The sequence below is a fragment of the Dipteris shenzhenensis genome, chromosome 23 (assembly GCF_047967505.1).
Source record: "Dipteris shenzhenensis isolate YYH24624 ecotype China chromosome 23, Dip_SZ_1.0, whole genome shotgun sequence".
NCBI classification, from domain to species: domain Eukaryota; kingdom Viridiplantae; phylum Streptophyta; class Polypodiopsida; order Gleicheniales; family Dipteridaceae; genus Dipteris; species Dipteris shenzhenensis.
The window spans coordinates 19773052-19789894 of record NC_141618.1 but is presented as its reverse complement, the minus strand read 5'-3'; the positions used below and the strand labels follow the sequence as shown (position 1 = coordinate 19789894).

Sequence of the window (16843 nt, the reverse complement as noted above, 5' to 3'; positions counted from 1 at the left end):
TTTCTGGAAATATCACATCTCTACTGACAATGATCTTGCGTGTAGCAGGATTGTAGAGACGGTACCCCTTGCTTTCTACACTGTACCCAACAAATATGCACTTAATTGCCTTATCTGACAACTTATGCCGAAATTCAACTGGCACATGAGCATATGCAAGGCATCCAAAGACTCGAAAATGATCCACTGAAGGCTTTCTCCCATTCCAGACCTCAAAGGGAGTTTTTGTTTTCAAAGCCTTAGTGGGAGCCCGATTTAAGATGTAGTTGGCACACATCAAACCTTCAAGCCAGAAGAGGTGAAGGGCAGACTCAGCCATAATGAAGGCTAGCACTAAAGGAGAAGGCTAATCAAAAGGTAGTCCAAAATCTCTTCATTCAAGCTACAACTGCTTGTGAAGTCTAAACATTTTCATTTTAGTCTCTCCCCAACGAGCATCTAAATCTAAATCTAGCTGATAGGGCAACGCACCATGTAAGATAGAAAGAATTATCACAATGCCAAAGATCAATCTTCAAGAGTGCCTGTACGGATGGGCTACACACACATAGTACTGATGTACGGAATCTGTACGGACAACTCAACGCAAGTGTACGAGGTGTACGAACTGAACTTGGCCATGCTGTACGGCAAAGTACATATGTACGGTGCAGAGACTTATGACGACCTGTACGCAAGCAGGTACGACGATGTACGAAATATGACGCATGAGTGCCGTACCAACGGCTAGTTGACCGTACGATCTACGGACACCCACTGTACGGGCAGGTAGCGAACAAGAGACGGACATGTAACAAACCTGTACGGACGCCTGCAATGCAAGAGTTGTACGGAACAACAGCTACCCATCGTGCTTCGAGAAATGGGCGTACGGCAGTACGAACGAACTCCCAGCGGAAGGTACAGACTAGCAGTGATGATACGTGCAGGTACAAATTCCGTACAGTCGTACGGACTGTACGGACAAGCAAGTACGCGGGCTTGAGCTTTGGATTGCTTCGAGCTGAACGGACACCAAGAGCTTGGGCTGGAGGGAAGAGCTCAACGAGACTCTGATACCAAATGTGAGTTTTGGGGAGAGAGAGAGCAAGAGAGAGTGAGCTGAGAGCTGAAAGCTTGAAAGCTTAGTTGCAATAGAAGAGTATAAGAGTACAACTGAAAGAGTGAGAGATAAGGTTTTGTCCTAGTGACAAAACCTTGGTAGTCACTAACCATAGTTAGTGAACTAACTGCGGTTAGGGGGAAAAACCTCTTAAAGAGGGAAAAGTGCCCCTAACTAGCTTATTAAATTACATTGGTCACTGCTGAATTATATCTATAATTCTAACAATGACTTCACAGAATTCTTAAAGGAAAGATGGATTATGCATCAGTATACAGACATGTTGTAACGGGTCTCTCGTGGAAATGGCCAGTTGCATGATTGAAGCGAAAAGCTTTGGTTCGAGGCAATAACGTGTGCAGCACATGTTTTGAAGAGATGCCCCACTAAAGCCTTCAAAACTACTGCACCATTTGAGGCTTGGTAGAATAGAAAATCCAAGGTGGACTACCTTAGGGATTTGGCTGTGTGGCTATGCACATATGCAAAGTCGATTGAGAAGCAAGCTAGATGTAAGGCAGTAAAATGCATTTTGCTCGCTACAGAAATGAGGGCAAGGCTTACTATCTCTACAATCCTCAGACAAGAAAGATTTCTGTCAGTAGATATGTGATTTTTGCACAAAACTCAGATCAGTACATGATCTAAATTTGGTGGACAGCTGCATACAGGCACTCATGATGTGTTTGAACGGTTGGTTTCAGTGATAGTTGAAGGCAAGTCAGAGCAGCCAGTAGAAAATCAGAATATTCCACCTGTATATGCTGACCAGGTCCAAGATCAGCCTATCACATGAGGATCTGCAGGAGGTTGTCAGAGAAAAGAGGGCTGCTTCACACGAAGAACAGTCACTGGATGGCTGTTACAGACTTTACAGGACAATAGACTTTCAGCCCCTCTCTCCAGTAGAACCAGGGCTAGTTCAAGAGGGGCAGATGCAGCAAACTTTGCTGATACAGCTTGGATGAGTTCACTGCATGAACAAAAGAACCAAGCAGTTTTCATGATGCTCAATGCAATAAGCATTGGATCAGGGCCATGCAAGCAGAATTGGATTCTAAGAAGAACAATACATGGGAACTGGTGGGTTTGCTGGGACAAAGTGGGTGTACAAGATTAAAAGAAGATCTAATGGTACCATTGAGAGGTTGCCAAGGGCTACTCTTAGACTATGATGAAACCTTTGCCACCACTTCCAGGATGAGCACCATTAAGTGTGTTGTTTCATTGACTGCTCATTTTGGTGGATATCAAAACAGCCTTTCTCAAATGGGACTTACAGGAAGAAGTGTATATGAGTCAGCCTGATGGTTTTCAGATGCCTGGTCAGGAACATAAAAGTATGCAGACTCCACAAGGCACTTAAAGCCCTAAAACAAGCCCATGGGAGAAAATTCATATATTTGTAACCAATCAGGGTCTTTAGAATAGTCCCGCTGACAGTCCCCGTTATGTCAAAAGAGACAAACAGGATTTGTTGATCAACATCCCGCATGTGGATGATATGCTGCTCACAGGCACAAATGAAGAGAGAATTACAAAAGTTGAGCAGGATCATTCGAGATGTCTGATTTGGGTTTGTTACACTACTACTGGGCATTCAACTTATGCAAACAGATGAAGGCATTGTGCTCAAACAGTCAAAATACATACAGAGACTGTTGCAAAGGTTCAATTTTCAGGACTGCAATCACATTTCAACTCCCATTGAACCAGGGTTGAGGCTGTCCACGCATAACCTTTTGATGCTGTTGCATACAGTCAGGCTGTTGAATGCCTTATTTATCTCTGCAATACCGATCCAGATGTTCAGTTCAGTGTATCCCAGTTGAGCAGGTACATGCACAGCCCAAAGGCACAGTATTGGTGTGCTGTAAAGCATGTTTTAAGATATTTGCAGGGTACTCAGTCTCTTGGAGGGGTGACTCTGAATTGCATGCTTTCAGTAATTCAGATTGAAGCATGGTGATTATGACACTAGACATTCCACCACCGGAAATTGTTCTTTTTTGGCAGTTCATGCATTTCATGGTTGAACAAGAAACAATCCACTACGGCAAGATCAGCTTGTGAAGCTGAGTAGATGCAGCTTTCACAACTATGGTTGAATGTGTATGGCTCACTAGATTGATGGCAGATCTTCATGGTGGTTTACAGCCATCTACTCCTATACTCACTGACAGTCAGAGTGCTATTGTAGTGGTATGGGATCTCGTGTTTCATGCACATCCTACACATCAGAACATTGCAAATCTTTTCACCAAGGCCCTCTCTAGACAAAATTCTGAAGCTTTCAGCAATACTTCCATTGGGGGATTGAGATTACTCCTTGTACACCAGGACATTGTCACTACAGTGGGCCGTTAGAAATAATGTATTATTAAGGCACTGGCCAATGTAGCTATTATTTACAAGAGTTAAATCCTTATCTAAGGTTTTTTACCCCTAACTGTAATTTGAGATTGAGTTACTGTTATCACGTGTGGTTTAACTCTTGTTGGGTGCCATCCATAGATTTTGTCATGTTAGGCTGCCCTTGTATTCTCATTCTCCATGTTGCAATCTTTAGTTCAACTTGCTCCCTCCATCTCCATTGCTCGCAAGCTTCCATTTTGTTCGCACCAATCTAGAAAACCCTGTTGTTCTTTTTCAGATGATATACTGAACCATGTCAATCATCGCAAGATTTGTTGAGCACCTTCGCATTCGATTGACAATTTCAATAAGAGGGAACTCTACACCACCTGATATAGGACGTGTTAGATTTCCTACAATAAGTTGGTATGTTTAGACCATATCATATTCGTTCATAGAATATGGAGAGCTAATAGACATGTACTGTGATCGAGCTATCTATACCTATGACGTGTAGATTTTAGATCCTATCAAGGATCCAGATACATTTAGCACACTACATTACCTTCAATCGTAGAAAAATGTAGAGAAAGGTTCAGACCCATCACTTGATCTCAGTTTGAACTCACATTTGTTTCGAATGTTAAGGTTTGGGTACAACTAAACCATTTTCCCCCTGTGAGAATTGAACTGAGAAGAAAATACATTCCTATTCTTTCGATTTGCAATCCCTAAGACGAGCCTCTCCAGATTTCGTGTACACAATGATACCTATGCTTTTTCAAGGGCTAATAATATAAGGATAGTTTTTAGTTTCCTCGAGCAATCAATTTATGCTTGTATGTCAAAAGAAAACCCTTTGGAAGAAAAAGAACGAAAACTGCTAGGCATATTCTATAATTTCACAAGTAATCCCAGAAATATAACATCTACCAGTTCAGTGACACTCAAAGATCAGAGATTAAAAATCACCATGTTCAATGTATCAAAGCTCGTGAGGACAGTTTGAGCCATCAAAACTCCATTATCGTTGTAAAACTCATATTTCTGGATGATTTCCCTAGCTTCTTTGGACCCGCCGTACGTAACAACATTGGCCATTGATGCCCATTTTTGAAAGGCAGCCTCCCACATTGCAACAGATGATGGCGGAACAACAACAAGAATGGGATTCAACACTTCAAATTCCTCAATTAAACAGACCAAAAAGGCTATTGTTGTGATAATTCTCTCCTGCATGGCAACAAAGTGATATCAGTAAGCAATGCAGACTGCCAATCCATAATGTACTATTAACCTCATTTTTTTAAAAATGACAATTAAAAAATGCCAATTTCCCCAAGAGGAAACCACACTGCTTCACTACAAGCTTCCCAAAACATAGTTCAATCGCAGTACTGAAAACAAGCTGCACATTTGCATGACGTTGCAAACAATAGACTCAAACGTCACTATAATCACAGTTCGTTTTTATATTCCTCGCCTCTCTCTAAGCAAAAAGTTGTGATTGAAATTGAATTTAAAAACTCCAGCTTTTCCTGCACATGAATGCATGCATATATGTAAAAGAGAAGATGGCACAACCCTGTATACACAAAAAGTTCCATAAAGTATTGCATACACACTGTATTTACCATTCATGCAGGAATTATAGACATTTTCAAAAACCCTACACAGGTAGCAGTATGAAGAGAGTTAAAACCACACCTATAATGCTAGACCAAAGGCACAGCCAAGGCTGCTGAGTGGGCGACTGTTGGAAAGTCCACAACGGAGGGTACAGACAAGAAGCTTCTCAAGAATAGCGACAAGGATAGACATAGCCCAGGCACTCACACAGTAGTGTAGTAAATTTCAATTCAACTTCTGTCCTTCAGGTGTACTTAACATACATGTGCAAGCAAATAAATAGACAATGCTTATGACAGAGATATAGAAACAGCAATATATATTCCATCCAAGAGATGGACACAATACAAAAGACAAGGCCAACGTACCACCAAAAAGGTGGACCCTTGTACTACCAAAAGTATGCTGTTCTCCTACCTCCATGGCACTTCTAGAACACTCAGCCTGCATGCTCCCGTAGAGCTTGAATCGCCTCAATATCATGCCTGCTATCACACCTTCAAGCTGCCCCTCCCGGACAGCCAAAACTAAGGCAGTTTATGCTGTGGAGACGTGACCTCCTTGCTGCCCTGATGTGCAGCCAATGGTGAGGCACAATCTCCACCTATGATTGATAGACAGTCAAGAGTGAAGGCTTTGTTGAGCTCTTTGTCTGCTCCAGACAGCCACCTCCCTTGTTCCTGAAATGGTCCTTGAGGCCCAAGGGGCTGCCTTTTATAGGCCTCAAGGGCCTCCAAAATGAGCCAGCGCAGCAGGCTGCCCCCTCAGTTGGGCCTGATCCAGCCCAGAATCCTCTGCTCCAGATCCGTACAGGCTGCTGCTAGCATCCAGAGACAGGCACCTTTGTGCTGTCTTGTTCCTGCTTGATCCTGGGCTGCACAGGCCTTGTTCCAGCTCTGAAAAACCACCCGTACAGGTCCACACAACAGGCACAACCTGTCTGTACACTTCCTGCAGGGACCAGGGTTGCTGACATCACCTTCCATGCTGGAACTCCTGCGGAGGTCCGCTCCCCCCATTCCTGACAGCCACATGGCAGTTTCATACCACTTCTGTCCTCCAGGGTAGCTCTTCCTTGCCAAGTACCTTCCTAGATGTGCTGCCCATGTGGCAGCCCCTTTTCTTGCATCATCTTTATCTCACTGACAATGTGCTGCCCATGTGGCAGCCCTTTGTTCCATGTTAGATCTGACCATATGGCATCCCAAACCAACACCCCCACGTCCTCAAACACACACTTGTACACCTCCCCTTTGTTCTCCTTATCTGGGGGCTCACAGTTGGGGACGTGACCACACAAACTCCAACAGAGACAATCAACCAAGCATACCAATCCATAAGAAACAGAGCAGCTAGGCTTGCTTTACTGAAAAGAGAATGAAGCTGAAGGCTTTCAAGCTCTCATAAATGAAAACCTCACCCCATATGGATAAGTTAAAGATGAATGCATACACAAAGTCAAAAATCCTAGGAACTTTGGAAGAGGAATGTTAACAGAGGAGGAAGAATCGTAGGACCTTTGCCAACATAACAGAGATCACTTTCTTTATAGAAAGTTTCCAAACTCAGAGAGGGTTTGCCAGAAAACTGGAGACAATGTAGGGCTTGTTGACTGACATGGTGTGTCTGTTGTATTTCGCTCACAAATAAGCAGGGTTTCAAAAGCTCAAGCCTTATGAATATGCTAGATGCATAACGTTGAGTTTATAGTCCCCCACGGTCCCTTTAAATAGCAGTTTGCCGCTTCCCTGTCACATAAAATAATACATTGCACTCACCAAAGCACACCTATCACATAAGCTCTGGGCATTTATTATAATACAACCTGGTCATCTGATCAATAGACTTCAAGGAGCAACAGATCCAACAAATGCCATTTAAACAATGATGGCGCTATATGACAGTCTCAGGGCTGCTTGAGTTAACCAATCTAACCCTGAGGAGAGGGGTCTCAATACGAAATCAGCCATCAGTTTTGATTTTGTTGTACACACATGATGTGGTTCTTCTCTAAGAAAGTGACCAGTTTTCAGTAGCATGTCCAAGCCTTCCATCATGTTTATGATTGCAAAGGTCCAACAGTCAATGTTTGGTAATACTAAGGTTACAGCTATGCATATAGTGACAAAGAGTTACTGGAAACAATATCAAAGTACACGGGTTTTCAAAACATGTCCTTACCATGGCACCAATTGACATGCTAGACTCTAGCACGGGGTATACAGTCCTTAGAGCGCCTTTCACATACACCTCCTAGGCCCAACAATAAGCCAATGTTTTTTACTCCTCAGTCAAACAAGCAACTATGTTGGGCACCGTAACTGCTTCCCACCAATTTGGGGGAAGCTAGTGAAAATGTACCATCTTATATCCTATAACCTTGCAATACTCCGTAAGATAAAATTTTTTTGGTTAAGGGCAGCACCACTCCATATAATTAAAATTTATCAAATCGTTAGCTACCCCGCACACACACCACCAAATGCTCAGGCAGGTAGTGAAAGTCATCCGCCGTGTGGTGGAGCATTTCCTGCTCCCCAAGGTCATTGAGTTTGGGCTAGAGTCTATGAAGGTTGATATGTAGAGGTTGGATGCCAAATGTACTGCATTAGAGGCAGAGAAAGAACACTGGCATAGAAAACAAGAAGCAGCAAATGAGGCGGTCTCCCAAGCACAATGAAGGGCAAAGGAGGAGAATCAAGAGATTCGCTGAAGGAAAAATTAGCCAAATCCAGGAAAAATTAGCCAACAATGGAGAAGTTGGATAAAATAAGCAAAGAGAACATCCAGCTGAACATGCGAGTGGAGGTATTGGACATCTCTTGCCATTTGATTTGCTAAGTTACACAGCCACACTTAGTTTTGGCAGTTTTTGAACATTCAACCACTCAAAAGAAAAAACATACCACCCACTCCGTACAGAAAGTTTTGCACAAGAATAGCAAAAGTCGAAGACGCCCACAAGCACCACGAAAAAACTTAAGTCATACACATGTTGTAATTAGCTCGAAAACCAAAACCAAAGGTTACCAAACAGTAAGGGTGCACTTTAAAGCAGCTGTGTCATAAAGTTGAATGGATAGCTTAGGTCCTAATCGTATATTGCGCTAATGATACACACTTTTCAGCAATTACACCTGTAATGGCACAATGAGCATTACTAATTGTCTCCAGACAGTCATAGACCAAACAATAAAATTCAAATGTGCACATATCTCAACACACATTGCAGCTTGAGAAATGCGGAAAAAAATAAAACAGAGAAAATCATACAAGTGCCCTGTACATTAACTCCAACATCCCTTCTCTCATCCATATAGATCTCAGAATAAATAAATCGGAATTGTGGCATTTCTGGTGCCTACCTGGTGTGCTTCGTTGACTACAATCCCATTCAAGCCACTCTGCCAGTGTTTGCGTAATTTGTTTAAAATGTCCATCTGACTATGGTTGAGCTGTTCACCCATTAGCCATGCTGGCTGAACACTAAAGCTGTTAACTGCATCATCATGCAACCTCCCAACCTGTAGCCAAAATTCCCCCAATCAGGTCACACCTCAAAGTCAATAAGCTTAACACAACACACTCAAGCACTGTCCACGTGCATTCATACGAGAATCGACCATAATCCCACGCACTCCTCAGTTTGGAACAATGAACATGCTACAAAGTGCATCCATTAGGACAACTCATGCCATAGGATGGCAATACATGCCACAAATAATAGCATGAGGGCATTCCTTTCATGGGTACTTAATTAGAAAAGGATTCCTTCTGAAAAAAACACATAAACAAATATTCAACGTGACCTTTGTTTCTAATAAAAGGAGAACCAGAGAAGAAGAGACAAGATTGAAATTACATCTTCTCTCCCTCGTTGAGCACGCTGCCTTGCGTTCTCAGAACAAACTTCATATCTCTTTATGAGCTCTTTTGCATGTACACTATCAAGTGGCCTCCTGTCGGCCGGCTCCCAAGTGCAAGCCTCATAACCTAGATTTCTCCATTTGATGTACCACTCAAGATATTGACCAGGTTGGTAATTGCTCTCTCCTTCACATACTGACAGAGGTCTTTTGGACAGCATTGTCAGCCGTTTCCCAATTACTCGACATGGCTTAGCCCACTCTGGATCCCACCTGGAGGCCTGAGAATAGAAGTAGCACAGCAAACTAAGCTACCAAAATATGGAGGTTATGTATGTCCAATAAAAGCAACCCTTAGTGGACAAACTGTTTCGATTAAAGTTGTGTCACGACTCACGAACCATTCAAAACTTCTTACTCAAAACACACCCATGAAAAAAGGAAAACAAACCCCAAAAAAAACAAAGAAAAAAGCATCAGCACATAAATCTACCTTGCCTTGATCATGTCTCTTCTTGAAAGAGTGGAGTAGTTTAGGCGCTTGTTTCAAGACTTGACTTTCTAGTAACCATACATTATGAAAATGTGCAACTCCCTTGAACTTCACAAAGTACAGCCTCTCTGCACAAGAGATATCCAAATAGTTTGAGGTTGAACCTATATTGCAAGGTATTTATTCGCCATATTTTGAACATCCTTTGCCACCAATCTACCCAAAAATATCACAGCTTTCCCAATCTACCTCAATAATATACACATTAGGACCACTTGCATAAGATAAACCTTGGATTTTGAAGCTTCCAAATGTGAGAGTTGTAAACCTACCATGCAAAGCTTCAGGCAGTTCTTTTCCATCGAGTCGCTGTAGAGTATCATTAGCAGGTAAGGAGCAGACGATGTGAGTTTTTGATACGCTCTCAATGGAATTGTACTCTCTTACATCCCAAATAGACTCTATGCCCTTGGAAATGGAATGCACTTCTGCAAAAATCCTCTTATATGCACAATCAGGACAATACCAGTCACCAGGAGGTACATCCCTCAGTGGAGGATCAAGACAGCCTATGTGATAGGTTAACTTGCATCCTTTTCCATCGCAGCAACTGCACAAGATGATATGAAAGAAGTTTACTCAAGGAGGCTTGCAGAGTCTAAGATCATGCATCATGAAGCAGTAAAACCGCAAGAACAATAACAGCCATCTTCATCTGGGTACTTCGATTCCTTTAGTCTAAGTTCAACTAGTCCAAGCCATATAAGAACGATTTGACTCCTTCGATGCTTTCAAGCATTTTCTTTTATCCAACGACACCCAATCGGTTTCAATAAGCAGCATATTAAGCACACAGCACAAGTGCCCAGCATAAGCATTGGGCAAACACAAACCAGAGCTAGAATTCATCCCACAAATTAAACGACTGCAATTCTCCAGTTGAACTTCCAATATGGGTGAGAAGATACGGACATAAGGTTTCCTCCCAGTTTGCATTGGTTGCAAACACTGTCATGATCATCCATGTGACCATAGCTTTCAAAATATTCACCGTCCTCCAGCGGAGAATGAAATTTATCCTCGTCCCTTTCTGTGTCCTCTATATTTGAAACTCTGTTGTAGTCCAGATTTATTTCACTAGCCATTTCATACAAAAGAATGTCAGAAAGCTTCAAAGCTGACTTAACAAAGTTGTTCCCCTCAAAACTCAACCTGAAAATCAGACCCTTAATTTACTAACAATGTCCATCATCTCCCATGTCCAAGGTTAGTGTTGCAGACATTCATCTCTTTGCCCGAAAGACAAGTAACTGACAAGGTAAGTCGCCGAAAAGAACGTGACAAAGCATGCACAGTACATCAAATATTCTAAATATCAAAGAGCAATCCAATCCCCAATACAATAGATGGAATTGTAGATTGAGTTCCAAAGGAAACGCATCAAGACACAACATCTGCAACGACCTATAACCTCTGAATTTCTTCTACACCCATAAATAATCAAATGAACTCCTGTCCAAAATGGAAGAATGAAGAGAAGGTTGCCTTTCATGAGCCTGAACTCACCTGTTGTCACTAACAGGTTGCCCTGCAGGAGCATTCACCAAAAGGTCCAGGATCCAAGCAAGCGAGTTAAGCATATCCTTTCATAATCCAAATTCATCCTTAAAAAGTAGCACTTTACCATTGTTCATATGTCCCCAACACAATATTTCAAACATTCAGATCCAGCTAGTAGGAAAGATGGGAACCAATTGAAGAAGGGTCACAGCCCTGTTTGTCTGCTACAGCCCACTCATATCAAGGTTTTTCTAGTGTAATGCGGAGGGTATTGATGTTTTGCTCGGCTATGTAGTTGCAACCAGGCCTTTGGCATGACTGGCAATTTCTGAATTGTTAAAAACTTTCTTTTCTCACTCAATGAATTAAAACTCAAACCCCTATGGTGACTTTGTGTTCTCAATTCATATGAGCCTTCTGAAACCTTTGCATGAGCCTTGTGTGAAATGGATAAGCTCCAAAATCTGTAGGAGCAAGCTATTTCAACTCACAAATGTCATCATGGAATCAAGACTGGCCCAAAAAAGAAGAAAAAAAAAGTGTGAGTATAGATTCTACAAAGAGGTTACAAAGATAGTCATGAGTATAGATTCTACAAAGAGGTTACAAAGATAGTCATGAGCATGAGCATGAGTGTGGAAGATCAGCCAAAGAGGTTACAAAGATAGTCATGAGTATAGATTCTACATTAACTATTTTGTTTTCCCAAAGAGCATGCAAAGAAATCGCCCTTGGTGACATGTGGACCTTGAATATCATTGTGGATATATAGACGTTGTCAAAATCTTGACAAATCAAGAAGATTTGGCCATATGGTCAAACATTCTTCAAGTTCTTCTTATGTGGATGCACATCCAACAAAGGTTTTGCCACAAGGCCAATACTTTGTATCCCCATCCTTTGGAAATAGGATGTGCCAAAGGTTTGACCTTGTGGAGAAAGCTTTTAAGGGAAATATACTCAGAATTCAATTGCTGAGATCTTTTCAAACAAATTAGAAATATCATACGTAGGTGCTACATTGAATAGCACCTGGCTTTGGATTCCCCCTAACATCATGGATGGATTTTGGGATATTTGGTAAATCTTCTTTTGTTTACACTTTCAAATTTTGCACAATTCCCACTTACCAAAAATGGAAGTATACCTTGTAATAGACCTTCATTTCCATAATTTTTCATTTATTGATTTATTTATTTCTGATTCTCTTATTTTTTGCACATGCTGTATTGATTACATGTGCGAATTTTGTGTGAGTTCATGTTTCAAGACCTCACACATCTGTGGATTATATTCGGTAAAATCCAACGCTTTGATATGTAGGGACGATGTGCAAGAGGAGCAAGTACAGGAGTCGATGGAGATCAGCCGTCACATCAACTAGATTAGAGAAAAAGAAAAGTACATAGTACTTGAAGGTAGACCCTAGGACTAAGTGTCCTAGGTGTCACATAGGACTAAATGTCCTATGTGGCATAAAAGGCACTAAAACACTAGAGTGCCTATAACTATGCCTACAAGGCACATACCAGGGCCCATAGGGCATCACTAGAACCGGGAGAAGATGGCCTACAAACCCCCCTCCATGGTATGGGCTGAAGTATTTTGGAAACGTCTCAGAATACTTGGTATTTTCTGGTCATGGTGGCACATGTTCATCCAAAAGGATATAGCCACCTATGAATGTACAAGGTATGTCAGATCATGTAACAAAGGGAACCAAGTGTAAAGCCTATCGGAAGACTTCGAACTTGGGACGAGGAAGTGCCTTTGTAAACATATCTGCTATGTTGTCCTCTGTGGGAAGGTAGGACAACTCTATGTCTCTTGCTGACAACCACTCTCGAACATAATGATAGTGAACCTTAATGTGTTTGGTACGCGCATGAAACACTGGGTTACACGCAATGGCCAAAGCACTCTAGCTGTCAGTGTAGACCATAGTGGAGGATGTCTGGCGTATACCAGGATCTGTAAGTAACTGTCGAAGCCAGACACACTCTACTATAGCAGTGAAGGCTGCCCTATACTCAGCCTCACAGCTAGATGTGGCAACTGTTGGTTGCTTCTTGCTGAGCCAAGAGATACATGAACTGCCAAGCAAAAAGCAATTGCCGGTATGTGATACTCTGGTGTCGGAACAACCTACCCAATCACTATCCGTGTAAGCATGCATGGTAAGTGAACCCTGATCACCATAGAAGAGGGCTAAATCCTGAGTGCCTCTCAGATATCTAAAGACACTCTTCACTGCCTGCCAATGCTATGAACTGGGCATGTGCATTAACCTGCTGACCTGAGATACTGCATACTGTAAGTCAAGTCTGGTGTCATCTCCCCTCTTGAACATCTTCTCAAAGACACCCTCTCTATATGGAAAGACATATCTGCAGCACCAAAAGCTTGTAAGCATGACAGAAGGGACAGGCAAGCAAGAATTTATACAAGAATTGTTGCACAAAAGTACTTCATCTCCACCACCACCTCAGCTGGTATCCATAGTGAAGGAATTGATCACAACTCAAAGAGCAACAAACCAGAGTACAAAATAAAATGATACTGCGCATCGGGGGGTTGCAAGATGGATGCATTGGAGGCAGTGAGGAGGGTCCTATAGAAGACAGGATATTATGCCTCAAGAAAGAAATATCACAAATCAATTGGGATGAAGACGACATAAGCGATGTTACTCAAAAAGGAACACAAGTACAAGTACACTTCAATGAGAGGGCAGCAAGAATCAAGATTCTCATACAAACACACAAGCTAAAGGGTACAAGAATTTGGATATCTGAGGAGCTCACTCCAAGCCAGCTAAAATAAAGACACGTCGAACTCATAAAAGTGAAGGAAGCACACAAGGAAGGTAAATGGACAGTCTACCGGGATGGACAGGCTTTGATTCGAGATTTAAAATCTAAACCCCAAAGACTCTCAGTCTTAAATTGATGTTATCCAAGTCATTTTCCTAAGATACAATTAGTATTTAGTCATCCATCTAAATAATTGGGGGGCTGAGCTACCTTGAGCGCTCCCTCAACTCTCTGGGTATCCAGAGGTATCTGCAATTTTTTAGTGTGTACTTTGTCTCATAGACCCGTGAGGTCTTCCGAGGACGTTAATATCTCTCTCTCTCTCTTTCTCTCTCTCTCTCTCTCTCTCTCTCTCTCTCTCTCTCACACTCTCTCATATATTACCGCCACAATGCTGACAAACAAGAGTGCACATACCACATGAAGCACGGAGAAACCATATGTTGAACAATATTTGCTGCACTCAACCTCTCTGAGAATTAGTTTCTCAAACTCTCTCTCTCTCACACAGAGAGCACTAGGGCCCAGGACAATCGTCGGGCTGGACCCCCCAAAGGTCTTTATTGATTGTGAAAAGTATGAGTACAAAATTTAGTTCAGCACACAGGCTACACAAATGATTAAGGTCCGGTCTATCTCAGCAGTCCTCAGATGAGATCGCCGGAAACCACGCCCTCCATCACCCCGAGAGACAGCTTGACAAAAGCTCTTTACATCCCATCAGAGAGCCACCATGGTGCTTAGATTAAAGAAGCCTTGTAGGCTAGGGCACACAATGGAAGCTCAAATGTAGGAAAAACGAGCTGCTCTAATGAATGAGAGAGTATAAGATACATGCAATAGAACAAAACTCTAGGGCAAGCTGTCCTAACTAGACTAAGTGTTCTAACCGGTACGTGTACTAACTATACCAACTGACCTAACTGCCTATAACTAGGCCTACAAGGCACATACTAAGGAATGAGTAGCCTACAAACCCCCCTCCATGGTATGGGCTTAAGTATCCGAGACACATCTCAAAAAACCTGAATAACTAATGTCACGGTTGCACATGTTCATCATGTAGGTTGCATAACAGATCAAGTCACAAAAGTTGATAAGTTTAAAGCTTGCCGAAAAGCTACAAACTTAGTAAATAACCTGCTGCATTTTTTGTCCAAACCCCAAAGCTCGCACAGTTTGCGAGATGAAATCCCATTGAACTGTGTCAAAGGCTTTTGCAATATCTACCTGCAAGAGTAGAACATGGCATATTCAATTCCAATATAAGCATTGGCAATGTTATCTGTGATATAGCGATGTGGAACAAAGCCATATTGGGAGGGATGCAACCCATCATGCAAATAACCTTTAATCCGGTCAACCACCATTTTGGCAATGATCTTGTAAATGATTGGCGCGCACGCACACACTTTTTTTTTTTTTGGTGAAAACTTTGATTGATTATATTACAAGAATAGTCACCTCAGAAAAGAGGCGCTAGAAAATTCAAAATACATCAACTAAAGATCTCAATATAAGCCAAATATACATCCTGATCTATCTGGCGACTCTGCAAGCAATCAAAGCAAGATTGCTGCAGAGAACACTTAAAGAAAGCAAACAAAGAAAAATCCGAGCCACGAGCGACATTACACACACACACACATTCTTTTCTTTTCTTTTTTGAATGTGAAACTAAGAAAATTATATTATGAAACATCCATTTTACAATAGGGCAGTGCTCAAAAAAAGAGCCAATGCCCTATCCATCAGAAGCAGTAAAAGAAAAGCCGAATGCAAGAAACATCCAAATCTTCCTCATGCAAGGCATCATATAAGGATTTTCGCAATGAGGCCCGGAAGAACTCATAAGGGTGTTGAAGGGGTGAATTCAGATATGCATGATTTCGTTGTAGCCAGAGGGTCCATAAGGCCCAATATCTTGTCCAATGGAAGAAAAGAGAATACTGTGACAAAGAAGCTGATAATCTGCCAAACATCCAGAAAAACCTCGAGAACCTGTGTTACACACACACACACACACACACACACACACACACACACATGCACACACACAGGTATAGTGCCGAGTAGAGACATAAGATACATAGAGACAATGTATAGTTTAAAATTTTAAATCAAGATTCAACTTTCAAGTTTAATGCCCATTCGGAAATACACAAGATGGTCCATGGACTAATCATTAAAAGTTCATGAATCATAGCAAAATGTGATACACATAGGTAGCACTGAGTAGCTACAGACCTAGAAATCGAGTATCGATTGGCCTAGAATCTAGAGCTAAGGGCCCACCACTCCAAGATTCGTTGTAATACGCTCCTCCTCATCATTGTGATCAGTAAATGATGACGAACAAACTGAGTGGGTGTATGATATCCTTGGGCCATAATAGACTATGCCAGTCTTTGGAATGCAAAGGGAGCAACTTGGACTTCTGAAAATTAACATGAAGACTAGCTACCAAACCATAAACAGAGAGGGCCTGCATCAAGGCACCAAGATCATGGGGCGTATTCTTCGGGGTAAAGAAAGAATCATCAGCATAAGCTTGAGCAACCATGTGGCGATTAGCATCCAATTCCAAGCCATGAAGTGATCCTGTGGCCACAAGATGATCAATATATTGCAGCATAGGATGAGTAGCAATGGCATACAATAAAGCACTGAGAGGGCATCCCTAGCGGACCGAACAATGAAGAGTCCACTCATCAGAGATATTCCCAGAAAGAATGCAAGCCGCATTGCTCTCTCTGTAAATACACGTGTCCCAGATAGGAAGATGTCCCAAAACCCTTGGTTTTGACGACGAGTGCAGGGAGATGAGAGCTCACCTTACACGTGAGCGAGTCTTGGGACATTTCACTTCATCTGAGGCACAGCGGATACAGCTATATGCGTAGTAATTATATTGTTTTGTATCTTTAGTGCTTAACCTTAAGGCACACTCAAGGCACATTTCATGTGCTATGTAAAAAGGACACAAAGTAATATATTGAAGTATTTTGAGGCGTCTTCCTAATAA

The 16843-nt window shown here is 42.0% G+C and overlaps 1 protein-coding gene across 1 annotated transcript in view; it reads right to left on the bottom strand.

Moving 5' to 3' along the window:
* LOC147887091 (uncharacterized) overlaps positions 1-16843 on the bottom strand; it is a 91467-nt gene that overhangs the window by 42348 nt on the left and 32276 nt on the right. Inside the window, exons 6-11 of the mRNA XM_087394042.1 lie at positions 10418-10582; positions 9778-10055; positions 9446-9573; positions 8949-9233; positions 8452-8610; positions 4430-4690 (exon numbers count right to left, since the gene is read on the bottom strand). Coding sequence (XP_087250168.1) covers positions 4430-4690; positions 8452-8610; positions 8949-9233; positions 9446-9573; positions 9778-10055; positions 10418-10582 — 1276 coding nt within the window. The remainder of the gene's footprint in view (positions 1-4429; positions 4691-8451; positions 8611-8948; positions 9234-9445; positions 9574-9777; positions 10056-10417; positions 10583-16843) is intronic.